The sequence below is a fragment of the Falco punctatus genome (genome assembly GCF_963210335.1).
Source record: "Falco punctatus genome assembly, chromosome: 8".
In the NCBI taxonomy this organism is placed as follows: Eukaryota; Metazoa; Chordata; class Aves; order Falconiformes; family Falconidae; genus Falco; species Falco punctatus.
This window is the reverse complement of record NC_137588.1, coordinates 32,244,721-32,271,919: the sequence shown is the minus strand read 5'-3', so window position 1 is coordinate 32,271,919 and position 27,199 is coordinate 32,244,721. Positions and strand designations below refer to the sequence as shown.

Genomic DNA, 27,199 nt, shown 5'->3' with positions numbered 1-27,199 from the left:
ACAGATGTACCAGACATCCGCCTGCCTTGTCTTGAATTACAACTTCTATTTTAAGGCCAGATAGACCTGACTGATGTGCTAAAAATTTACTATAACCTGTAAATATAGTTAAAATGTTCCTACTAAGATGTTAATAGTCTATCCTTCCTTGATTTAAAGAAGTGTTTACATTTCTTATCCTCCATTGGTAAGTCAGTTTCAGTCAGAGTATTTTAAAAATGGAATGGACCATGCACAGGGATATACTGGGAAAAAAAGAGCAATTCTCCCCTGATGTTCCAACAGATCTTCTTATTTCTAGCAGATTACAGTCATCTGCACGCAATCACTTCACTTGACTGCAGCCACAGACTTCTGGAAATCTCATGGATGGCATTTTTGGCTGCTGTCCTGCCCTTGGAGGCTTCTGTTTAAGTACACCCAAAACTTTAACTTTTCCTGAGCTACTTATACCTGTGATAGTAAATAAGAATATGTTAGCATAGCCTTTAAAAAAAAAAAAAAAAGTGAGAAAGAGAGTCTTCATATCAAAAGTAGACAGCTCCAAAGACTAAGGCAATAACATCCCTCTAGAAGAAGTCTATCTCGAATTGCTCTGAGCATCTGTCAAGGCATGGAGAGATTCACTCCACATCTGAATACTGTCCAGCATTCAAACTGCAAGATGGAAAGAGCCTCTTCCTTCTCTTCTGGGGGACCCTGTGAAGTTAGAGGGACATGCAGGAACTCCTCTGACATGGTGAGAAGGAAAGGGACAGACAGCGAGCCTGGACGGTGCTCTTCCTCTTGTTCTGAGATCTTGCTCCTCTGGTTGATAGCCCAAGCAAGCAAGTCAATCCTGGTATGACTCCAGGAAAAAGACTTGTAGGTCAGAGTCCCTAACCTCCTATTTGCGTCTCAGGGAGATGCATTTGCCAGGGCTGGCCACTTAGGTGTATTGAGAGTCTGAAAGGCATCCAACTGAGAAGTATCCAAGAAGGGATGTGCAATTTCTGAACACTAACTTCACCAGTGCATAAAGAAGTGTTCTTTGCTAATGTAGGACATCATGCTCAAGCTTCTATCACAGTTTCAGTGTGACAGACCTTGGAGAACAATATTTGGGAGCCTGGCTACATCCGAAGTCGTACGCATTTCTTGCTCTAACGAAGAGGCCTCCAGTGCTCAGCAGCGACTGTGACACAGAGGAAAGAAATAGGATCTCCACTGCTGGCTAGGTCCTTCTGCTGTGTGGGAGGATGGGACCAGCAGGGGAACAGCCTCCATGTCTCAGGGAGTGCCTCCCAGAGAACCAGACAAGCATGACTGCAGATGGTATCGAAGCCAGCCAAAGATGGCTAGGCAGTCCTGGTAACTGCTGTGAAGATGGGCTCAACCTGCCCAGCAGGATCTTGTCAGCACTTGAACCAAGGTCAAATAAACTTTGTCCCAGCTGACAGTGTAAAGCTTCCTCAGACTCTGGCTCGTGAACTCCTATCAGATGCAAATTCTGGATGCCCACGTTTAGGGCAGGGTTATGAAAGACAAGTGATGAGGCAAGCCTGCTTATGTGACACCTTGGGACAAACTGCCTCTTGCCAGGGAATCACCCAGCTCAGGCTGAAGCTCCACTGCAAGGTGAGGATGCCTGTGGCACAGAGTGGTGGTCCTGCAACAGGGAATGGTCCTGCTCCACTGTGGGCCACAGCTCATCTCTGTGGGAAAGCGTGAGAGAAATACAAAAGCAGGCAGAAGCTGAAGTAGGGGCTGGGAGGCAGGGTGCGAGAGGTGCTGGCACACAGGCTCCACGCTGCGCTGGGGGAGATGCACATGGAGCCACGGGGAATCCTACACTCGCTGTAGGCACTCACCAGGAGAACGAGCTGTTTGCCAAGTGGAAGAAAAGAGGGACTGGAAAATTATCACACAAAAATTTTAAACTCGGGCAGTGGGAACAGTATTACTTTCATAGGCTGTTTAACTAGAAAAGCAACTCATGCCCTTGAGGCAAGCTAATTTTATTGACATTAGGAGAGATTTATTTTTCTCTCTTTATCTACAATATACAATTCAGCAATTGTTTCCTGCAGATAAAAGCTGCATTGTTATACATACAATAAACTGAAGCAAAAAAGATTAATGTTATTTCCATCTCCCAACTTTAATAATAATTTAAATCAGCAATAAGATAAAATCAAAGCTGATCATCTAAATCAAGATGATTGTTTATTTGTACACTTTAGGTTTTTCCTTTATAGCTTATTATTTGGTTGGAAACTATGAAATACGCTGACTTACAAATGGATATAGGCTTTTCAGTAAATGCTGCAGATTCTGTCAGCCAACAAGTTGCCCTCATTTCAATAAATATGCTGTTTATCATATATTTGTTTAGTTATACATGGTTAATATGCATTATGGTACCTGATACTGTTCTCTTCTACTTCATATTAATGTATAATTTAAAATATAGAGCAAACACAATGCATTCTTCCATATCTCTTTTTAACCTGTATCTTTGAAAAGGAAATCAATCCCGACTTGCTTCTCAGCTTTTGAATGATCAAGGCACTCAAACGAACCAGTGACTTTGCTCTTTCTGCAGGCACAGTATAGGCTGTTCTACCAGGAGAGGTGTAGCGCTTACCATTTTAGATGTTAACTTCATATTTGTTAAACAAGCATAAACCCCCTTAAACAAATGAACAAACAAGTATTTTCCCTGGTTACTTCCAGTTTTTACTTTCAGTCCCAGCCCCACAATCTGGAAAGATTATTTAAAAGCAAAATTAATTTCTTGAAACGTTTTTTATAGTTTGGCTGGTTTTATAATTCCTCATAGCTGCATTTTTAGAGCTATGCATGGTTTTGTTTGTTTTTGAAATAGTTCTGTCTTCTTGCAACATTCACATTTGCACTAAAAGCCCTCCCCCGATTAGGGACAGTATTTCCAGTAATGTCACAGAGAGGCTTAGTACTGCCTTAGAGTTTGGCCTAAGATGACTACACCTTCCCCCACCTTTCATGAGCACGCTTAAAAGCAACTATTGTATACTTCCTTTGACTACTGCAGGCTCTGTAGCAATATTTGCTAATGCAGAGCTATGAATGACAGAGGACCTGCCCTCGCTGTGTTCCTTGTAAAAGTTACCCAGTAAATTTAGGCACCCAGTGATTTATTTGGAGATGGTCTTAAATGGCTTCTGGTCCATTGAAAGGTAAACACAAATGTTTTCTGCAAATTGTTGTCCACCTATGACAGGATGGACCAGTCTCGCAGCACAGAAAACTGGTAGGATTTCCTTAGCTGACCATCAAACAGAATATGCCTCTCCCTCTCTACTTCTTACCTTTATGCTTTTCTTGAACATGTAGCCTGGTGTTAAAGATCCTTTTCTAAGGAGTTCGCTGAAAATAACTATTTGCTCAAAGAGAAACACCCTACGCTCCTTTGGTCGAGACTGAACGCCAGAATCCTGCTCTGTCACATAGAAGGTGTCCTGCTGCAGCAGCTTGCCTTGCGCTGTCAGCTTGCCCTGAGAAGCAGAAAGGCACCGACATTACAAACCCTGACCCACCATGATCCCACACAACAATCTGCTGGTTTGTGCAGTCCAAGTTTTCCAAGCAGCACTGAATTCATGTGAGACATATCCCCTCCAAATTTTCAAAGCAGCAATCTTGTAAATCAAGACCTCAGTTTAAGAGAAATAACATAGGTTTTCTTTGTTCTCGTTGCCACTGATCGTGCACATAAAACCAAAAGCCAGAGGTCTCAAGAAGAATTTTTGATATACTTAATTTCAGACACTGTTCCCATTATGTAGTTTGTTACTGTAGTGCCTTGGATTGCCTCTGGTCTTGAGCTCTCCATCATTCCCTAAACCAGAAGCCAATGACAACACCTCTGGAGGCTCAAAAAAACAGGACCTACCTGTTTGCAGGAATGTTACAATGCATAAGAGGGTAAGACAAACTTGACTTCATTGTGCAGATAAGACATCTCAGGAGGGCTGCCAAAGTCTACGTTGGCTTAGTTACAAACCACAAGCTGTAACCTGTGGGGTTACAACTCACAGGTCCCCTCCTGGATGTTGCCAAAGTCAGGGGGAGCTGTTAACACATTAATGCTAGGGTGACCTTACTAATAGGCAGAGTAGTCTGGCTCACTACTTATTTTGCTCTGGCAATAGAGACAAGAAATCTACTTCAAGCTTGCAGAAGCTTTTAAGGACCTCACATTTTGAAGAAACAATAGATAGATTGTCACAAGTTTAGAGTGAAAGGTATATCACCCCCACCTTCAAAACCACACCAAAGCATGCAACTCAGCAACTGGAGAAGAACAAGCACTAGATAAACAGCCTGGAATAGGGCCAGTTGTAGAGACAATCATAGAAAGATAAAATACTTCTCCTTGCCTAGCTGTTGTTATAAGCAGAATGCAAACGCATACCTCAAAGCCTTGCAGGCGACCCAGGTTCATCATATCATTGCAACGTTTTGGTACAAGGCACATTAATTCAACTGCTTTCTGTTAAGGAAAAAGGATGTTGTATTATTACAAGAGAATCAGAAGGTTCCTCAAAGCAAAGTGTCAAACAATGAACTTCAGTAGCACAATCACCGCTAGCAGTTATTCATGGCAAGGCCCTCATGTGCTGAAGATGTACAGTCATATCTAAAAGAGGATGGTGCACCTGCAATGCAGGACTGTGCCTTCATCTTTTACTTCAGATTTTAGCTAAGAGCAATAACATGTTTAGAATACCAGCGGGATCTTCAACTATTGTCAAAGGAATACTGGGCTTTTCATTCCTCCACATAAAGTGCCATTAGATAACAGTACTATTCTTAAGACTTGAAAACGTACCTCTACATCGGAGCACTCCAGACCAGCTTTTTCACTGTACCTCAGGAAGTCCTGAAGAAAGCAGAAAGGTTTGCATTAAGGCACTTCAGGAAGAGAAAACAGAAGATGCCAGTTTGAAAAAAAAACAACACCAAAACATATCCCAGCATGTGATTTTCTGAGAAGAAACTTGCTAATATTAATAAAACCGTCTGCAGAGGTTCGTGAACATTATAACCCCTTTATAGATATGGAAAAGGGGTGTGGATGGTTGCTGAAAACATCATATAAAAAAGACAAAGCCAGGATTAGCCCTTGGGAATGCTTAGTTGGTCCCTGTCTTAAGCCACAAGACCACACACACTTGAAGATTTTTTTTTTCCTTTTCGCATTTCAGGGAACACACTGCTGTCTCTTTGCTAGTGTGCAATTACAAAACTGTGGGCTGATGGCAGCCTGCTTGAGACTAGTTCAAAAAAAGAGAAGAAACCAGCTCAGAGCCCCAGTACTGCTGGGGATGACAGGGTAGGGTTCAGCCACGCCTGCTCCTAGATGTTAGCTTGAGACCCTACGGATGGACTTCCAGAAATGCTGAGTAACTGGCATTGAGGATAAATCAGCAGAAGCCACAGTGGTCAGACTCCTTTGGGGAGCTCACCACAATTTTTTCCCCCAATTTTAAGACAGCAGAATATTCTGGAAATAAAGTTCCTTAAGGTAATTTGAAGAGAGATATTCAGAAATGGACGTTATAGCATTTATTAGAAGTCTGCCATTCAGCACCAAAGACAGGCTTTACTAACACGCCTGTGTGCCTTATTGCAATGTAAAAAAATTGAATGAAAGTTTGCTCTGAAACTTCAAAGGAAGAAAATTCCTATTTGGATTTTACTCTTCTATAAAAAAAACCAATAGAAAATAATTTTAAAAAATCTTTTTATTATCCTAAATTGCAAACTACTCCTACAGATGTGGCTCTCCTGCTCTCTGGACATTTTCCACAGTACTCTGTCATTGTATGCCCATGTTTAAGCAGACTCCTCTTTCCTTTTAAGCTGATGAAGTTAAAACCAAGGCTGACTTAAAATGACAGCATCTCATGCAAGATGCAGACTATAGTTTAGTCCAAACTGTATCTTTCCACTCACCTTGAGAAGAAGCTGGTATTTAGTTATTCTTTGAATGGGTTTGATTAGAAAGTCACTGATGGTTAACCGTTGGCTTATTTCCTGTTGAACCTCCTAAAAATTGAGGATTAAAAACAATTGCAAACAATAACAAAGTAAAACAGAGAACATGATAAAATGTCTCAGTAGAGACTTATTTCCACAGAAAGTTGGCCTGTTCTTAATCTTTTGTTTGCAAGAGGGATTTTTAATGGATTTAAAAAAACGGCATATCCTACTTAGGCAAGGACTGGGTAAGTCTTGACCAAGCTGGAAGGCGTTGGAAAGCACGGGATCCCTTCCCCCTCTGAGCTAACCGAGCAGGACTACAAGGTCTGGAGACCACTCTTCCCACTGCAGCGGGGATTAGCTCACAAACAAGTCCTGCAAAGCATGCCTCTTACCCTTGGGTGAAAGGAAACATTTTTCCCTTGCTAAACAAGCTTCTTTCACATTAATATCTAAATGTGTCTAGTCCCAAAGATTCCTTCAAACACACAAAGTTATTTGGAATTTATGAGAGGCACCACCCAGCTCCAACAACTTTTACCTCCTCCCCTGTTTGTAGACCACAGATGAAAAAGTCTTATTTTATTTTGGACAGAAATCAATGCAGTTGTACTCTGAGGGCCACAGACAGTGAGTATGGGATTAAATATTTATTAGAAATTAACAGTATAAGAATTTGAAACAAATGAAAGAATAACACTTTTCCCCATAGCAGAGACTTTAGCAGCATGGGCAGTATCAAAATCTTCTAACGTTTGTTTTAGCCAAACCCCACAGGTTACAGAATAGTCTACTTGCCTTCAACTCACAGCTGTAAGTAGCAGTAACGTATAATGAGCCATGCTTACCTCAAAGTATGCCTCATACTCAGCTACTATATATTCAGATCGTGGCTTGTTTTGGCAATATACCACATACATGTGTAATCGCCGCTCCTATGAAAGCAAGAGGCCGGGTGAGATATTGGCTACCGTTCTATTCTGCTATTAAAAGCTGGCAGAAAGTTGCTATGGTGTTCTGCTTGGTCTGCCTTATTTTTGGTTTAATCAAAGATTTAGTTTGCTGAAGTAGGAAAGTAAATCGGTAATTGGTTGTGCTCTCCACTTCTGCACCTTAGGCAAGGGGAGGTTTCCATGGGGGCAGCCACTTGGGGTTGTCAGCCCCACACTGGTCGGTCTGAGATTTGCTGTAGGTTTGTGCTCTAGCTATTATCACATGAACATGTCAATTGTAGCAGTTGGCAAGTACCTGCCATAATTATATTTTGGCAGATGTCCTCGGCCACAACAATCTTGCCCCCAAAATGAGAAGTCTGCAAGAAGGCAAATGCTTTGGTTCAATCCAGCTCACTGCAGATGCATAACTATAGGGATACTTTATGATTAAATTTAATTTTAGGCATGTAAAAGTACCAAGTCGACACAAATATGTTTTTTGGAAAGGAGTCATCACACCTTAACTGACAATTATGCTAGAGACAGGTAACAAAATAAAACTTACATGCTTAATAAAAAGCTGTGCTAAACGCTCAGGTTCTTGAAGACATTTTTCCAGTTCTGCCAGGAAAAAGCTGAAAGAAAGGACATCAGCATTTCAGAATACTTCTTTAGGTCATCCCAGCAGCAAACTAGTTGTCCTTCAGATATATCAGTGCAATTTTAGCTATATTATTCAATAATAAATGAAAAGGTAAGCTTGGCTTCAGCCCATAATGGTTGGATTTCTAAAACATTAGATGAGAGCTGTGAAATATGGAGGTCTTGTCTTGCAAAATATCTGTTCTTCTTTATTATTACAGTGGTTTAAACTTTTAAAAAGTGCCAATAACTATCTAATTGCAAGAGTTGCTTTCCTTCACTGAGAACTCCCGAAGTAAAACTTTTCCATATACCAAAAGGCTTGTGAAAACTCAGCTGAAGCTCTACCAGGAGTTCTCAGTTGCATGAGCAGATCTGGAGTACTGGTCAACGTGGAAGAGATGCATAAGTTTCCACCTGAAGAGACAAATCAATGCATTTTTGCTGGTGGAGTTTTGGTATGTTCTGGTTTTCACTGTTTTTCAGTATATTACCATTAGTAACATACTGTAATTCATAATAGTAATAGTAATTCATACACACAATCTCTATCTTGACCTGCAGCTTTTGGGTCATTCGTTCTAGCTGGAATGTTCTTACCAAGAATATACCAGGAAAAGTGAGGTAAAAGCAGCTAAACTAAACTTTAGAAATACTGGTAGGTTTTTCTAACTGGTAGGCGAATCCTCACAATTTCCCTTTCCATGATCATCCCCTTTTTCAGTGCAGGATTTCTGTCTCAAATGCCTCCATGGATTTGCTACAGTAGCCATATTTGGTGACATGCCTGCAATGGCCTGGTCCCAAGAAATCCCAGAACCTCAAAAAAAGATCACATTGGACAGCTGTCCCAACTAAACATCCCTATCGCTACCATCAGGTACAGCTGCTTCCATAACTCAATCCTCCATAAATGTTAAATTCATCTGCATTTAAATAGACTTCTTGACCTAAACATGCAGAACTAAAAATAGGGAATCCCTCCCTGTGTGTTACAGAAAACTCCTGTCATCACGCTTAAACAACAAATGGCACTCTGTTGCTGGTAACAACTTGATACATGATGAAGCTTTTTCTGACATTTTTTGTTTTGTGCTTACAAGGGCACCTGTCAGAACATAAGGACAGGGCCAGGCCATGAGATAAGCACCTGTAGGACACACGATGGGAAGGATACTGTGTTTCCTGGGTGAGAGAAATGTACAGAACTGAAGGAAGACCCAGCCCGGTGTTCATTGCTCAAGTCTACTTATGCATGCTCAAATTCTAGTTAATTGGAGCTGTACAGTATTTCTGAGAGGCAGAATTGAACTGATGACCATATTGTTCATAAGCAAGTCACAGCAGAAACAGCCCAGCATTTGAAATGTCTTCTGTTTCCATCAGTTTTTCAAAAGCTACTTGTACAAGTAAGATTTTCAAGCAACAGGGTTCCTAACTCAGAGTCAAAAGCATCAACTAGGCCAAAGTATGTCAGAGCTTTCAGGTGAGAAAGATCTTGAAGGCATTTGCATTTGATCACCCTACTAGCCAAATACTACCAATACCAGTAGTATGGTCAGCCTTTGCAATCCTGTCAGCTGCACGTGAAGATGCTCATGTTGCTGAGAACCACAAGGCACAGGAAAGAAACCATGACTTTCCAGCAATGCTACTGCTCATCAGCGGGATGAATTGAGCCTACAGCTGTGACCAAGAAACACAATTATGGCAGCCTCTGTAGCTCTTCTGAGGATCCAGCAAGTAGCCCATAAGCAGCAACCCTCTGGGAGCCATGCTGGGACTGCTTATGAGCAGCAGCTCAGGAGCTGTGGATGGACCACAGAGCTATCTCCCATTGAGCCTCTCGTTGTGGCTCCCCAGCAAGGAGTGGCAGAGCCACCGGCAGCACAGCACTGACAAAGAGCAGACTCTGTCGTGTGCAACATTTCTGTCACACTGACCAGCACTCCTGGCGTGGTGTTTGAACCAGCATAAAGCTGTATTTGTGATCAGAGACAGCATGACAGACACCCTCCCCTGAAGCCAGGCAGTGCAAAGCTATAGCCCATCCAAGTTTGTTTTTTGTTTTTTGTTTTTTTTTCTGGGATAAATGATTTTACGTAAGACAGTGCAACGTTTTGCATCATGCAGTTGTGCCATTTTTGACTGGGTAGACAAAGCCCCGTATCAGGATCTAGTGTATCGTGAAACTGGCTGAAAGCACATGAATTAGAACATGTTCTCAAGATTCAAGGTAGCCATAGTTTGTGAAGTTATTGAGCAGCACTTACAAATCAACAGAGACCATTTAAAGTGAGGTAATGTCCTTTGGAAGTTCAGCCCCGAATGACCTGCTGTTCAATTAAAAGCAGCTTAGACATACAGACACCAGATACCCCAATCCTTTATGGATAAGTGGTTAGAAAGGTGCTTAAAAAGGAACTAAACCAAAACTTACTCTTTGTGCCAGTCGTAGATCTGGTGAATATTGCCAAATACTATCTTGTCTTTCCCTTTCATATCTTCAGAAACTCCTTTTTCTTCCATCCTCTTCATGAAGCCCTTTAGGATTAATGATCAGTGATTAGCAAAGGGTTCATTTGGAGGGGGAGCATAATTACACTCTTTTATTTTCCCAAAGAACAGAAGGCTAATGTCAGGATTTTTTACATTGAAAATGCTTAAAATACCTTTTGTACACTTTAAAACCAGAAACCCATCTAAATACTTTAAATCATACAGTTTGCTTAAAAGAAAACTTAAAAGGATTTATTCTGAGTATCTACCTTATACAAACTGTTATTAGATGTCATTGAAGTGACAAGTGCATTTAGAAGATAAAAGTTAAACAAAAGTAGTTTATCAAACTCTTGGCTTCTCTGTAAGAGGAAGAAGCCAGACTCTGTACAGAGTTCTTCCACTCATCACCATGAATATTTTGTGGAGAAAAAAGCCAAGCAGTAAGTTTAAAGAGTCACATGAATAGGACTTCTCACACCTCCTGAGAGTTTCTTTGTAAGCTTTTCCATCTGCCAATGGTGCCTGATGTAAGCAGAAGATAATACAAAGGTTTTTAAGTTTGGAAACTGTTGAAAATCACTGTTAGATGGGCTGATAATTCTCCTTGGACTAGTGAATGTCAAAAACACTGCCGAAAGGCACTTCAAACACATGCCTCCATCCCTGAGTCCTGGCTGGAGAAAAAACTGGACCCTGCCTGCGAATTTGCTCTGACAGGTGATCCCTAGGGATCAGCCAGGTCTTTACAAGTTGAAGCTTAAAAAACTATGACTTTTGTTTACAAAAAAACCCCACCCCACCCCACCCAAAAAAACAAGCCCCAAACTCTATTTTATCTCCAGGGTTTTTTGCAAAACAATAATCCACAGGCCACACATGCACCTCAGCACAGACCCAAACACAGCTTCTGGAAAGGTACTCCGGCACTCAGACACAGGGCTTGAGTCCAGGTGCCAACTCAAGAAAAGCATGTTACCGTTACTTGATATGACAGCAAGAAAAGCACAAAAGTGGTAGAAGCATCAGTTATTCTCCATCACTGCCCTCAAGACTACACTATAGCACACAGAGCTTGTCACAAGCAGGGTAGCCAAGAAAAACCTTTGCACACTGAAGTTGAAACCTAAAATACAATGTTTGTTAGACAGAAGCAAAAATAGTTTCCAGAGACATTTCTTCTTGTTTCTGTCAACATGAGAAGGGGACCATGGAAGCAGAGCACAAATAAAGCGGTTTGTTTCTTATGCTGTATTTTTTGTTGTCACTTATCGGCATGGTACTTTTTAGTGGGAAAACCTTCTGCATGGCAGGGTTTGCTTCAGCTCACCTCCACAACAGTTCCCAAGTCTTTGACGTAGTCTTTTTCAGTCTGTACCAGCTCATTTAAGACAAACCTAAATTTAAACAGAACAGACATGCATTTAACCATATTCCTTGATGTTGCTGTTTGATCCTTTAACCACACATTACCTCTCCACAAAACCCCATCGTCACCCAGATCACATAACACAACTCACTCTTCATTCTTTTCTAGCTCAGTGGAATGTAAATGACAAAACCATCAGGTCAGGGTAGTTTCAGTTCTCCTAACCACACCTAACAGTCCAGCTGCCTGTGCTTTGAACTACCTCTCCCCACTCTCCTCTCCTCCACCCCCCATGCAGCCCCCTGACAACGATGGAGAGATGTCCTGACCCATTCTGCAGTAGGCAGCAGAGGATTTCTTGCCCCTGTCCCTCTGGCTTTGCCCAGGATTCAGCAATTAAGTTTTGATTTGGAAGTTTCAAATGTCTGGAAAACAAATCCCCTCTCCCATCACAACCAAGAGCTTAATCTTTCAGACTGGGTAATCTACATGTGGGTGTCAAATGCTTTATGCCTATTTCAGAGCTAATAATCCTGGGTAGGAGAGTCACCTAATGAAGGCCTGCTAGATGTAAACAACAGCAAGCTAAAAAAGCCCCTCCTTTGTAAGTCAAACTGACTAATCACATAATGTGCCTTGGAGGACAATTTCAAAAAGTTACAGCTTGCTGCAGACAGTTTGCCTCTCGATTACGCCATTACATAGACTTGGCACGTGACAAACTCCATCTGTGCTCAAGTTCACTACAGCAGTAACGAGGCTAACAAGATAGAGGAGTGCTTTCATGTCTAATACCGCCCTGTTCACATCAATCAGCAGATTGACCCACTTGAAACGATAGGGCTGAGGGCAAACAGCGCTAAGATAAAAGCTTGGTTGAAAATATCTAGAGGAAAAGAAAGCAGACTGGTGTTGCAAGGGAAGACAGTTATGAGAGGTTACTGAGAAAATAAATGCTGCTCTTGCTGCGCTCCCAACATGTCCCTTGCTCAGAGAGAGCAGAGGAGATACTTAAGACATGTGGCAGGAGGAGGTCAAACAGCTTCTTGTTCATTTGAGAGTGAAATCCAGCCCCCTTGGCAGAAGGCAGGGCTGGCAGCGACGATGCCAGATGCTTGTGCTCTCCGAAGTGCCCTGCCAAGTTGTATGCCTGGGTAGTAAACACGCGCGGGGCAAAAGGTTGCTCTTTTACAAAGCAGCAGCATGTGGCCTGAACAAGTGCGTGCTGTACAGTCCCCTCTCACTGGCTGACCTACCGTGCCCTTGTGAAAGGCTTGCCACTCTCCTCCGCCCAGGGAGATGTGCGGGGAGGTTACTTTATGGCTCTCACCACCTCCATCTGCACCGCGTTGCTCCACGAACACAGAGAGCTGCTGGGGAAATGGGGAGAATCTCTCCCACCTGCCCACTGCTTCTCCTTTGCTCTGAGTTACTGCAGGGACCCAACTGGCCAAATCCTGCTCTAAAAATGAAGCAGTGGGTACTTGTAGTACATAATGCTGCAGGATGCGGGCAGGCGGGTGTGAATTAAAAATCAGTGCAGCCGTGTCTATCGGGTGAACAGACTAAATCTGCAAATTTACACCTCTCATAGGAACCAGGGTTTGCACCTCCACTGTTTAACTGAGCACCAGTGTTTCCCCATCTCCTCTCTTCCTAGCAAGCAGAAAAATCAACCTTGACCATCTCTTTTGGTTCTCTGAAGCCCACCTGACACAAGACCTTAGAGGCAGTGCCAAATTTAAGGTGCATACTAAGATGTATATTGCCAAGAATTCAAGCTCAGTCATCTTTTCATCTGATAACATAAGTCACCAGCAGGTATTGACTACACAGCTGTATTTAAAACAGCATGAACTGGAACAAGGATAGATCCTCCTCAATTCTGACTAAGTCTGAATATTTGGATATCTTGCTAACTCTGCATTAAATCTATACTGAACAATGCTACTCGATGAGACCACTGCATTACTGCTCACAGAAATGCAGCAATCAAGCCTGATGGAATAGGGGTTTCCTAACACCAGGGCTAACTGCTGGCATACACGTGCTGCCAGAGACACAGGAAATTACTGTCTGTGCCCGTGCAAGAATTCAACTGCTGTTTTGTGGGGAACAGGGGGGTCACAGCTCAAGCTGGGAGCTCAGCTGCCTCATATAGCTATGGAATGAAACCTAGTGAGCCGCAGAGATATGGAGCAGAGACACAAAGGAGCTGGAGAAGTTGCAAAGGAGACAGATGTTTTGTGCTGAAAGCCACTAGCAGGTGCTCCTAAACATCCTGGCATTCAGGAATTCTGGACAGAGGCAGCCACTAATTACATGTAACACACTACCAGTCTCCGTGCCAGAAGCGTTGCATGCTAGAAATCATTACTGCACCTACGCTTACAGCGGCATAGGTCTCTGCACTAAAACCGCAAACTGCAGTTAGTTGTCAGTTATCTAATTAATGAAATGCTACCAGAAAAATCCAAGAACTTTCAATATTGAGGAGCTTTTAGGAGATAGGCACAGGCAGAGACGTTCCCTGTGGGAAGGCTGATGGCTGTCTAGGAGATAACTTCTGCCATTCAGAAACACATCCAGGAGCATCATGTCCCTGCCTGCTGCTGGAAGTTGCTTCGGTTCCTACCTGTGTCACTTCTCTGGCTTCCTACAGCAAACCGTAGGAGCAAACGGTAGCTTTGACAGAGCTGTGATGCTTTGCTCCTGCTTCCTCTTGTGCTCTTCATTACCTCCTTGTTCTCCCCGACTTGGTTTCCTTCCCTGCTTGGCATCTTTCCCAAATGGGCTGCTCTTCTTCCACCTCTCACCTTACCACACAAACTATACACTAACTGTAGGGAGCATTACTTTTCCCCTCAATCTACCATTTGATTAGATCGTTAGTTCCTGTTGTTAGTGTAAGAGGCAGTATAAAGAAGACAGCTACCTCAGCTCTCTTTCACACAATTCTTGATTCTGTTTCTCCATTTCTCTGTGTCCTTCAGCTGAACTATGCATTTAAGAAGTGCTTCAATCATGATAAGCTTTTAAGGCATAAGTGTTATTTTTGTTACATTTAAGGGAGTGTACAGATAATTTTAAAAAACAACTTTCATGAGCTGTCACCATTTCCTTCCTCTCCCATTACTATAACCATGAGGGTTTCCCAAATGAAACTTTCTCTTTAGTGGCATATTTGCATCACAAATGCACCTGAAATCTGCCCCTTCCTTTGCTAATAATGAAGGCAAAAAATATTCTCTCATTCAAAAAATTGTAGTGGGATTCTCTGTTCTTTTTCTTGAAGGCAGCTAACAAGGTCAACCACATATTCCCCTCTGAGAGCTGATTTCACCTCTGGCAATGCAGTAATCACCAAAGCAAACATCTCAGTAATACTTGTCTAGCTGTTCAGAGGCTTTTCCAGCCACAGCTATTTGCTATCTGGGGTAAAAGCTGTACGTTTTAAAGGGTGATGAAGAACTTCCCAGGTGTGCAAGTGCTTTTACAAAGTATTTTTACAGGTTAAGAACAACCAGAAGCAAGGAGAACACAGTTTTGCGCTCAGTTCTGTGCTCATTCACTGACTACAAAGTATTCTTTCAGTGCAGCTATGTGTCCTTCTCGGGTGCATATTTCAGAAAGAAGAACCAGCAAGACAACTTACATCCTGCCTCTCATTGCTTTGGCTTTTTGTTCCTCTTCAAGGTTTCGTGGGGGAGTTGAAGGCGTCATTCCCTCATTTAAGCAGCCAGTGGTGTCTTTTAAGCTTCCTCGGTAAGATCCTCCTTCAAGGGTCTATAAAAGCCCCAGAAAATGACAGAATAAACATTATCCTTGAACTCCAGCATCAGTGTTATCGTTTCGAGTCAGTTCTGCAGTCTAAAACCAAGCAGAGCGTCCAACCATACTTTCCCTCAGGACTTAGTGAAACACAACCAAACTAGTTTTAATTTGATATAAGACCAACACACCTCCCCCACCCCTCCAAAAAAAAAAAAAAAAAAAAAAAAAGCAAAGCATTAAAACAAAGAAGATGTCCTTGTGCTAGAAGGTGGAAGAAGATGTTCCTGTAGCCCCAGAATGAGAAAACTTTCCCAAGTTATTTCAAAACATCCTGAAAATATCTCGGTGTCTCAATCAGAACCAGTGTTAGGCTACCTGTGGTCAGTGTTTCTCTGCCAAAGACTGAATGGGGATTCTTCATAGTAAAGTGAAACACAAAATGTAACAGAAATAGATGGATACATACTAACATTCCCACAATAATCAGAGTTTCCCCCAGATCCCTGGAAAGTAATTGCAATTGAAACAACAGCCTGCATGCAGGGCAGAGAAAATAAAATATCCTCCGAAAATATATCTAACCAGAATAATTGAATACTTTTCAATTTGTTAGTCCCTTAATGAAATAAAAATATTTTGAGTAAATATTCTGGGAATGTCTTTCTTGGTTTCCCATGTCACAAAGAACCTTTACCACTTACTCCTTATCAAACACCCTATGAACACTGACTATCTTCATATAGCAACATCTAAACCAAGAAAACACCAAAACCCTCTGAAATGATTCACTAGATAAAGCTGCTTGCACAGGGTTACAGTAGTATAATGATCACTGCAGGTTTTTTTGTTTTTTATTTACTCTCTTCACCTTTCCAGTATACATAAGGAAATGGACCTTTACAGGCTTATCATAACCCTGCTTTAATCCTGACTTGGTAATTAAGTGAAACTTGCTCAAAGCAAGCATTCACGTAATTGTAGAGGTCCTGGAACATGCAGAAAAAAGGTTTAGCGTTGATATTAACATTTTGAACTGTTCAAGGGAAAACTTAAGAGAAGCCAAGATATGAAACAGGATTTACTCCTTGTCCAAGAGACATGGGACCAGACAGGGAGAGTGCATGATACTGAAAATTTTGAACAAATTAAACCCAGAGCATTTTTACTGCTTATTCCACTCCCTGTCAGAAAGAGTTGACAAGGCAGATTAAAAGCAACACATGAAACTTTGTAAACTTAAAGCACAACTGTGATACTTCAAGCAGTTTTACTCTTTCAAGGGTCTTTTCAGGGAAGCCAGAATACCATATTCACACGTTGGGTAGTAAAACTTCCGTGCCTCAGAACAAGTTCTAAAACAAACCAAACAGAACATCCCAGCGCGTAAACCATTTGAATACCAACAAGACCCCAGAAAGAGTGCAGTACAGTAGCTCCTGCTCTGCAAAGCCCACTCCAAAAGCGCCTTTTGACTATGCAGTGCAGAGCCTACATGGCAATGTGAAATGTAGGCTTCATCTCACAGGGGGAGCAAAAATGCTAGACACGCTACTGAGAAGTAGAGCACATAGCATTAATAAAAGCGTAGCAGGTGAAGGTGGAAAGCAAGGAAACCAGAAACAAGAGGTAGGCTTTAAGGGCGTTAAGCCCTTCCCTGAATCATATTAGGCCTGTTGTGTACACAGTTTTCACAACACTAAACTTACCAGCTTACTTTTGACCAACTTTTCTATTGCACTGACAAGATCCGCAGCAGTTGGGACATCGGAGGAGCTCTGTCGAGCAGCTAGCAAAGAAGAGGACTGCAAGACACCAGGTTGCAAAGGAAAAGGAAGTTAGCAGGATGAGAAGGGAGTAGGAAACCAGCGGTCAGTGAGGCAGCTTCTGAGACAGGAGAACGAACGTGAAAGGGAGCAGAAGGGTTAGAGGACTGCATGCGTGGTCAGGTGAGTGAGTGTCGCCATATCAGACAAGCACAGAATTGCCGTCCCCTTCTGGCTGCATGTCTCCCTGCAGCAGTTCCAAGGGTGGGAACCAGGGAACAGCACCAAAGAACTGAAGTTCATTGGCAGCCAGGCTACAATACTCTTAATGTCTGTTGTTTCCTCCTTCAAAGGACATCTACAGTCTTACAGGCTCCAGAATATTGATCTTCTTACTGTGGATGTAAGAAATTACCCCCTCCCCCATACATATTTAATAAATGCAAGTTAAGTACAACGTACAGATGGAGTTACAGGCAATAGGGGAGGGAGGCAGCGGGGAATGAATCATTCCCCCTCCCTTCTCCACAGACCAGTTGCAACTCCACATGAACTCAGACGACACCACTCATTCAGGTAACTTCAGCCACCTAAACATGTAACTTTTTCCTCCCCTCTCTGCAATCAGTGGAGAGAAAACACCCCTATGTATCTCGTCCGCCCTAAGCACCTGGCACAAGAGGGCAGAAACACTCTTTGGAGATGCCCACTTTTCCCTATTGACGTTAATTAGAACAGTTTCAGTCTCACTTCTCTATGCCTGTCTGTTGGTCACAGGTATGCAATTTTAGGTGCCTGACACCATGTAATGTCTTCAGATGTATCTACATTCAGGTACCCACAGCTAATAGCTTCTGGTTATTACAGATCTCTGGATTTGTGATTATAAAAAAACCAAAAAACAAACCCTGAGACCTCTTCAGTGTGCTACCCAAGCATCCCCTATGGCACCACAAAGACTGGCCTCTGTGAAATATTCAGTTTTACGTGGGCCTCTTCACCCCTTGGTCTTTGTCCTGAGAAACTTCACTTTGAAAACCCAAACTCATGTGATAGCTATGGGAATTGGTATTTATTAGCTCACCTGTATGCACATTTCTTTTGAACGAAATACAAGCACTGACTAAAACTGTAAGTCCTTTGATAACCTGCTTTTGGCAGGCTGACATGGACTAAAGCATGAGGTAATTTTTTATAAATTCTGCATTAAAATTATTAAAAAGCTTATTCATCTCTCAGCTGCTTAATGAAGGTCTTCTGGAGAGCAGGTATTTCAGCAGAGTCACTGTGCAGGTGCCAATGAACGGGCATCTGAGATTAAATAGTGCTGGGGAGCGAGGCATGGAAATGTGATGGCAGGAATTAGGCAGCTGGCCACCTCTGTAACAGACCTTTGGGGAGGTTGCTCATATTGAGTGACACAGCTCCAGGAGGAGAAAAAAAAAAAGGCAAAGGAGACCAATCCCAACCAGAAGCCTTTTGACAAAGCAGAAGCATTAACAGTCTGCCACTCATCGTCTCATCTTTCACAAATAATACATCTAATCAACAGTTCTAATTACACCAACAACAAAACCTACAGGTAATCAGGCAGGTAATTGAGGAATTAGGCTGGCAATGCAGGAATCGCATACAAAAAAGCTCAGCCAGCCTGTTTCACCTGCAATGCTGAAAGACATGTCTAGGGGGAAAAAAAAGACTGAAAATAGGGACTTTGAAGAGATACTGGACAACCGCATAGATGATAACCATCAAACATAACCATTGTAGCAGAGGTCGTCCGATTTTTAAAGGCACTGAACAGCTGTTGCTCTCACTACTTTTCACTGAAATTGCTCAGTATCTCTTAAAAGAAAATAACAGCAGGATTTTGAAGGGAGCATGGAAATATTTGCTGCCTACAAGTCTTTCATGGTTAAATAAAACTCTTCTGTGACTGATGAGAGAGTCTGGCTTGTTTGGGGCAAATCGGAAAATGGTATTTATATTTCCCAGAAAGTAAATTATGAATTTCTAATATGAAGAGATCTTGCAACTTGTCTTTATAAGAGCCTCCTGGAGCAGTGAGGTACAATTATTGCTGCCTTGCAGATGGGCTTAGGGAAACGTGCCACCCCCTGCACCATGCAGACATCTTCCACCTACCACTGCTGCTTCCCCATGCTGCTGCTGGCCCAACCTAAGCCCATGCCTGTAAGCAGTAGTAGGACATGAGCAGGGAGCTGTAGCCAAATTAACACCATGAACATGCCCCAAACAGTGCTTGCTAATGCATGCTCCCGTACCAGCGAATTCAGGAGCCATGTTTGTGAACTTAAGTTTTTTCCCTCGTGACAAAAAGCGAGTAGGGGATGAAAAAGAGAGAGAAAAAGAGTTTCAGATGCAACTTGCTCTATTTAATCTTCTCTTTTAGGGCTGGGTGAAGAAACAGGATGCCAAAATGCTCTATAAAGCTGAGACATCTGGAGTGGAAAACAGTTTAGTTCCACAACATTGGCACTGTCAGAAATGTATTTAAGAAATACTGACATCACATGGCATGTTAAAAATCAAAAATAGTCACCCGAGCTAAAGCAGTTTTCTCTTTCTTTAAAAATAAACCAAAACAACCCCCCAAAAAAACCAAACAGCAAACTAACCTCAAAACGTTCAACTAAACACCACAGGGAACAAGCCAGGAACAACTGCTGTTGTGCTGGGCTCGGATCCACCACGGCTCAGCTTCACCGACCTTTTGCCTCCGTGCCTCACCAGACAGCCAGCAGCACATGCAGCACTCAAAGGGCAAGAGTCCACAACTCCAGCTGCTTCCTTCTGGTCTTGCTGCCACCACAATGTCATAACATTTCTGACAAATTAGCAGCAAGCCCCCAGCTCCTTTCCTCCATCACTCTGCTCCTTGAGTCTCAGAAATATTTGTGCTCTTCTGTCTCTATTTCCAAACTCCTGCCTGAACCTTCCCCAAGAACATTCTGGGTTGTTGGGTTTGTTTCTGACAATTTATTAATCTCCCCTATCCTTGCCTCTTTGCACGCAGTAATTACAATCAAAGAATAGAGATACAGAAGTGGCAGCGCTAAAAACAGATGCCAGCAGGAAAGCAGGAAACAGCTCTCCAGGAGGATGGGTTTCTACAAGGGAGATGACAGCACCAGGAAAGGGTGGGGAAGGACACATGCCGACAGGACCTGTGCGGACTGTGAAGGCAAACCACTGTCACAGCTGTATTCACAGGTTCCCACCGCAAGTCCAAGAGAGCAACTGAAGGACTCTGCACGCCACTGCACCATCTACCACAGCAACCCCTGACTTAACGTTCAAGAGACCCCAGCTAACAGCAGAGAATACCACCACCAGCATGCTGCACAAGGATGGGCAGACCAAAGCCTTTCCCACCCTCCTAAGGGGGACTTCAGATACCTTGTGGGCTTCTGAACTACCTGGAGCAGATGGACCATTCAGTGATGACCAGCCACACGCTGAAAATGCCAAATGATAGCTCTGGGTAGGCTTCTCCATCTGCAAGTTTTAAAGCACTTCAGAACGGAGAGTGGATGGTGGGGCACAGACTAAAAACGTTCCTGGGCCTCAATCACGCACACAGCCTGAGTGGAGAGCCCAGGCTCTCTAACTCTCAGTAAAGGTGGTATTTCTGGATTTAAACAGATGCCAGCATCTGTCCTACTCCTCAGGCCCAGGCTGCCACCAAATGCTATTTCTGCTGCTACTGCCAGACACCAAAGGCACTTTTAAAACAGGTGCAGCAAACGCACGTTACCAGCCTGAATGGAATTTCTGACCACACACAACACACGCACACCATCGACCTGTCATGAAATGGGATGCCAAGGCTAAATTGCTTATCCAGCACTATTTGTCAATCCAGTTGGTGAAAGGTATTAGATTATGATTTGGATATAGGAGTCTCTTAAAACCCCAAGTCTAGGCCCTGAATACTAGAAGACCACTGCGAGATGGCTATGTGAGAAATGTACTTAAACAGCAAACTGATATAGCAGGGGAGGCCTTACCATCTCATCTTGGGTTGGATCATTGTCAAAAATCTTCATGGGAGGAGGAAGAGGTGTGTGAGACTCTTCATCTGGTTCATCTTCGCCCCAACCTTTCTTGCTCTTCTGAAGAAAATTTAAATGTAATTACAAGCAGTGACAGGTTTTTTTATCTTTTTAGATACCTGAACCCCACCACCAGGTTGTGGGTCTGTTGATACTATTACTGGCTCAATATTGCACTGGCTGTAGAGAACTGCAGGTAATGCTAAGTACCATGGAAGAGAAGCAATAAAGATGTAAGGTTTTGCCAGTTAATCCTGGTGCATTCTAAGCATTACAAAAATAACAGTTTATAGGTCACCCAAGAAGCTAGGGCAGTTACAGTTGTCTGTCTGCTGATGGAAAAGTATTTTTCAATTTAAATGAGAAAAGTTCAATGTACAGTTTTTAAAATGTGTTCCTCTATTTGTGTTCAGTTTTTACCATCTCCATTTTTGGCTTGTATTTCCTTATGCACTTTATCAGGAAAGAGCCATCCTGGCAAAGAACATGCCTGAGAGAAACTGCAGCTACAAACATGTAGCATACTGAACAGAAACACGGCTGTTTCTCTGAGTGTTTTCTTTCAATAAGAAATTACACTGCCGTGGTAGGATAAAGGTGACATGAACCTCAGCAAAAAATGATCTGCTCAAGAATAACTTCGTTTCTATCCTTAGCAGCTTTCTAATAGGCTACTAAAAAACCCTCTAGTTAAATGTCAGTAATACATGCAAACTTTCAAATGCTATTCCTTCTATATCCCACTGCTCTTTGCATGACAACGCTGTTTGCAACACAGCTTGGGTCGATGCAATTTTACATACAACTCGCTGTTCCCTTCAGACCCTAAGGGAACTGGGTTTACTCATGCGTGAATCACAACCACAGAAGAGACTATCAGAGATACAGGCTTTCCTGCAACAACCACCGCACACACCTCGTCTGCGCTGTCTCCTTGAGGAGTGGTTTCATCTCCGGTCTTTGGTGAGCCGAGGTCAAAGCTCTTCCTGCCATCTCGCACCTTTTTATGTTTCTTGATGTTGCTCTCGGTCTTGCCACTGTTCAGCCGGCGCACAGGACTAGTCAGCCATTTCTTCAGGGTGTTGGTTGAGCGCTTGGGGCCAGGAGAGCTCTGGATGGAGTTGAGGGATGGCTGAGGTTGTAAGTTGGCCACTGAATCAGACTTGCCGCCATTGTCATTGGAAGAGACCGAATATGCGTCTGGAAGAAAACAATGCAGGTGAGAGATCATACCAGCACCTCCTCTCTCTCCTAGTGCACATCAAGCGCCTGGCAGTCCTAAGCATGAAGATACAAGCTGCCTCGATGCAAGGCCTTCTGACCTATGGACATCGTGTAAGCTCTGTTGCACACCAGGGAGAGGAATATGCCCTCGCAACAGGCATTTTTCACAGTCTTACACACTGCTCTCATTTCCTACTACACTATCTGTCTTTACAAAAGATTGCAGACAGCAAAGTTATCTAGTTTTTGAGGAAAGCCTGAATTTCATGCTAAATGCTGAATTTCTCAGCTTCTTCCCACAGATTTCACTATGAATTGCCAGGAAGAAAATAAGGACAAAAAGCAGATTACTAGAGGAGACCTGACAGCCACCAACACTTTGTCAGATTCCAATTCCATAAACGTTCTTCAGCTATTTCCAGACCCCAATGACATTACTGTTAGTTAAACTAGTTATTAACTTTTGAAGGTTATTTGAAGCACCTTAAAATTACCTCCTTTGCCCCTGAAAGCAATTTGTCAGAAGACTTCACATCTTCCCTAGAACTAAGAAATTGGAATGAGCAATTACGAATTGTTCAAACCAAAGGAAACTCCCAAGAAAGAGGTGCAAGGCACGCTTAAAATTAAAAAAAGATTTCCATTCTATGCAAGCAGGAGATACTGCTGAACTGTATCCAACTGCAATTATCAATACACATGTTCAGACTAGCACCTTAGAAATGGGTACGACCTCCCTTACCCTCCCCCCCACCCCCAAAAGCAACAGACCAAAGATGTGCCAATGTCAACAAGTCTTTAAAACCAAAGCAAGTTGCTCAAAGATTTCTTAATTGCCCTTTAGGAACAAGTGCTCTGCTTTCACCTTCCTGAAATTGTGGCAAGGCAACTCCCTCCCCAGGAGCAATCAGGGCCTCAAGTGTTTAATCCCACACAATTTAAGATGAATTTTTTTTTTTTTTTTTTTTTCAGAATTCAGAAATTGTCACACTCCTGTAAGATACATCTCAGAGTGTACATCAGCAGCCAGCTGATGTTATTACACGTTTTCTAGATGGTTATCTCTGAATCTTCCATCTGCCCCAGCAGAAAACAAAAACATAAGTTACAACACAGGAAAATAGCCTGGTGCATCCAGACATTCTCAGTTCAGCAGTAAATATCATTAGAGATACTGGACAGTACACGTGCTGAAGGAGAGCTACTCTCCCAGAGAATCGCTACCTATATTGTTTTAGAATATAGCATTATACAAAATACGTAGCTTCTGCTACCTGCATGCAGAGCTCCCATCCCGCCGGGCAAGGCTGCTGCCACCAGCCAGCTGTGCACCCAGCAGAGACCACAGCCTGCCCTCTCTGCCAGCTTGTAAAACATAGCCCGTGAGTTATAATATTTTATCATATTTTATAACCATAGACAGTCTCAGTTGAATCAATAATTTATTACATACCTGAAGTCAAAAGTTAGTTTTTTAGAACATATGGAAATAATTGTAACAAGCTAGAGGAAGTCAAAGTTCATTTCCCAGACAGGAAGAAAATCCAAAGCATCTGTCTTCTGATGACAGGACTGAGCGTGAGAGGGGCTGGGAGGAGGACGGATCCCAGGTGGAGCTGCTGGGTTTTTTCTGACCCCAGGGCAAAGTAGCAGTCTTATCACAAAAAGGCCTGAGTCTAGCCAGCTCCTGTTGATGTTATTTCATGCACACGAAGTGGTGTTACATTAACTAGCGCAAGACAATATTTGTCAGTGGCCGGCTTACGTTCCAATCAATAGGCTTCAGCCAGCCTCCCCTCGCAGGTTCCACGTGATGTTCTGGGAGTTTATCAGCACACCTTGCGTCAGCAAAATTCAGGGTTTCATGATGGTGATTCTGATTTTGCAAGTGCCCTCGCCCCTCCATCCCCCCAGCAGCACCGAAAGCCACGCAGGTGGCATGGGAAGCTCCAGGGTTCCTCGCCAAGGGGCTGCGCCGAGCTGGGTACCCTCGAGTGCCCGTGCCCCTGCTGCCGCCGGAGGAGGGTTAGCTCTGGGAATTACAGGCGCAAAGGGAGCCGGGCTGCGGTCATGGAAGAAGAAATGTTGGAAGTGATCGCTCTGCAGAGGCTGCCACTGTCAGGGGTGATTTGGGGCCAGCAGCCGCATCACGGACCCGCTGCCTTTGCTGGGGACTGGGCTCAGGGGAGGCTGAGGAGAACCCAGGACAAGCTGATCTTCCCACATCTCGGCTGATTAATGTGCAGAGATTTTTACTATGGCTTGGCAGTAACACGGTCCAAGCCCCTACCTCCAGTTGACGGCATGTTGCCAATTTAACTTTTGGTAAGAGCGGGGAGCTGACAGGAGGCTGGACAGAGCCGGGGACAACCCCATCCGCCCCAAGGATTTGTTACTGAGATGCACAATCATTCCTCAGCCCAGCAGGCTCGAGGCAGGGCCAAACCCAGGAGCCCCAAGGTCCGTGATGGAAGGGGCAGGAACCTCCCTTCCCACCAGAAAACACCCCTGGTTTTACAAGCAAGGCCAGGTCCTGACCTCGCTGCTCCCGCTCCTTTCCCCAGACAGCGCAGCCATGGCCGGGGCACGGCCAGACACACAGCACCTCTCACACCACAGCTCTCTCGAGGCCATCCCGGGGAAGTGACGGCCAGTGACTGTCCCTTGTCAGCCTGGGGAAGGCAGCAGGTGGGCAGAAACAGCCCAAGTGCCGAGCTGGCCCACAGCCCACCCTGCCCAATTGCAGGAAATTTGCCTAAAGCTTAACCTAGAGCCAGGACCCCTCTCCAGCCCCACCATCAGCCCTCCAGAGTCACAAGCCACAGCAAAAGCCAAACCAAGGGTTTCCAGAGGGAGGTGTGTTACACTGCAACGAACCCGCCTGGACGAGGCTCTGGATTTTCCTGCTCAAGGTCATGCTTTTTGGTGAGGAAAAAAGGTATTTACCAAGGGCTTACTAAATCTCAGTTGTGCTACGCTGTACACAAGCCCGGCAGATATGAAGTCTCCTCCTTTCTCCTTGTCTGTTGAACTGCCCTGACTGCCACTGCAAGGTGTGTGGGACAGAGCCTGTGCTTCGCCTGGCCCATGCAGCCCAGGGCTGGAAACATGGCCTTATCTTTCCTTTACACGGTAACAGTCTCTGCTGGCTGAAGGAAAGGGAGGGAGGTGAAGGAAGAAAAAGGCTGGTATAAATCTGCCTGCTCCTCAGCCACCGTGAGAGCCCCTCAAGGCGGGGGGAGTTTGCTTTACCCAGCACCCTGGACACGTACAAAGCTCTCCCATTGCATCATCCCACTTACCACCATTGCCAAACACGCATTATCCAAAAACCACACTGAGAGCCCGCCGCCCCCCATCCCCTTCATAACCTTTTTTCCTTTTCTTTTTTAAAGGAACTGCAAATATGGATACATTTGTGAGCAAGTCACACTTGCCATTTGCCAGCCCTGCTGAGAATTATTTCCTTTGTGCATAAAGCTGGTCACCTTGACATGGTCACGGAGGCAGTACTGGAGCTCAAGGAAGAGCAGAGCTCACGAAATGAGACACAGAAACATTTAACACAAAAAACCTGCCAGGAAAGACTTGGAGACAACCTCCTAAGCTGTGCTTGTGTGAGCTCCACCGCTTCCGTGGCACGTACGGCTACAAACACATTAATCGTGACACTTGATACTAGCCTGAGACCCAGATGCCAGGTGGATCAAGCGGAAGAGGAGGACATGTTACCATGCTCTTCTTGCAAAGCACTAGTACATATGTGCTTTGCAAACTGTATTGGTAGAGCTGCTTGGAAACACAGTCTGCTTAAGAGAGGCCAGGGAGCACTTTGGGAAAGGTGCAGCTGCCGCTGCCCGCAAGGACTAGCAAAGCAGTGGCTGTCCCCGCGCTGCAGCAGGTCTGCAGGAACGTCAGGGCTCAGCAGAGAGCTGCAGGGAGCAGTTGTCCTGCCACAAATGTCACGAGAGACACGCATCTAAAAAAAGGTATTTGGTGAAGCAAAATGAGCGTAGGGAGGTCAGCAGACTAGTGTGGCTAGATTGATTTCCTGGCCAAACCATTCATTCAGACAGAAGAAATGATGGTTTCCAAAACACCCCTAAGCAAACCTCCAAGAAACTTCTGGCAATAGGACTGTGACAGATACTCAGCCAGACTGAAGAGCTTTGCCATTCAGAGCTTTTGCACTGCTAGAGGCATGAAATATTTGTTGTTGTTGCTCAAACAAACAGACGTCTATAAAAGCACAGCTCTTTTACTTGAAAAATGGAAGGTTCCAGTTCTGTGCAGCCTTGGGTGAAAGGAAAAAAGAAAATCTCATCGGCTCTTTTCAGAGGCACAGTTATATTCCCATTTGAGTCAGTAGGAATTACTGCTGGAACATAAACACAAGACATTTTATTTTTACCTCCCTGTTCCCCAGAGCACGCATGGGAGGGGAGGTCTGTCTGATCAGGCTCATGCAGCACCGGACTCATCGGCAGGAACTCAGATTTCTAACAGGGAAAAGGGAAAGGCTTCTCAGAACAACTCAGAAGAAAACACCAGGCTTCTCTTTTTGATCCATACTAACCACAGATCATATACGGCAGGAAGGAAATGCTTCCATAACCAGAGGTTAATAGAGAACATAGCTATGAAGACAGGTGACTATGGCAGGCCACGATCTTGCTTTAGGCGAGAAGCGAATCTTCTGATTTATGTATGGCTCCATTTCTCGCCCCAGAAAAACAGCCTGACAGAAAAGGATTTTTCCACAGAAGTCAAAGAAGACGAGCCAGAATGCGAACTCTGTAATCCTATTAGCATGTGCATTTAAATCAACAATTTTTTTGCAGAAGTAATTCCACTCATGAACGAAGGCCAATAATGACAATTTGACCGATGAGCACATAAATTAGCTCTGCT

At 43.8% G+C, this 27,199-nt stretch overlaps 1 protein-coding gene across 19 annotated transcripts in view; it reads right to left on the bottom strand.

Annotated features, from left to right (window-relative positions):
• KALRN (kalirin RhoGEF kinase) overlaps positions 1–27,199 on the bottom strand; it is a 546,232-nt gene that overhangs the window by 38,430 nt on the left and 480,603 nt on the right. For 17 of the 19 annotated variants that reach the window (XR_013930070.1, XR_013930071.1, XR_013930072.1 and 14 more), the window contains 11 exons: positions 21,981–22,264; positions 21,020–21,124; positions 15,107–15,237; positions 11,413–11,479; positions 10,024–10,127; positions 7,507–7,576; positions 6,855–6,941; positions 5,980–6,072; positions 4,853–4,903; positions 4,436–4,513; positions 3,330–3,515 (listed from right to left, as the gene is read on the bottom strand). Coding sequence is in view for 12 of the 19 variants with exons in the window: in XM_080399714.1 (XP_080255840.1) it covers positions 3,330–3,515; positions 4,436–4,513; positions 4,853–4,903; positions 5,980–6,072; positions 6,855–6,941; positions 7,507–7,576; positions 10,024–10,127; positions 11,413–11,479; positions 15,107–15,237; positions 21,020–21,124; positions 21,981–22,264 (1,256 nt within the window). In the remaining 7 variants the exon portion in view is untranslated. Of the gene's footprint in view, positions 1–3,329; positions 3,516–4,435; positions 4,514–4,852; positions 4,904–5,979; positions 6,073–6,854; positions 6,942–7,506; positions 7,577–10,023; positions 10,128–11,412; positions 11,480–15,106; positions 15,238–16,931; positions 17,028–21,019; positions 21,125–21,980; positions 22,265–27,199 lie in introns of all 19 variants that reach the window. The other 2 variants (XM_080399718.1, XM_080399719.1) reach the window with 2 other exon arrangements.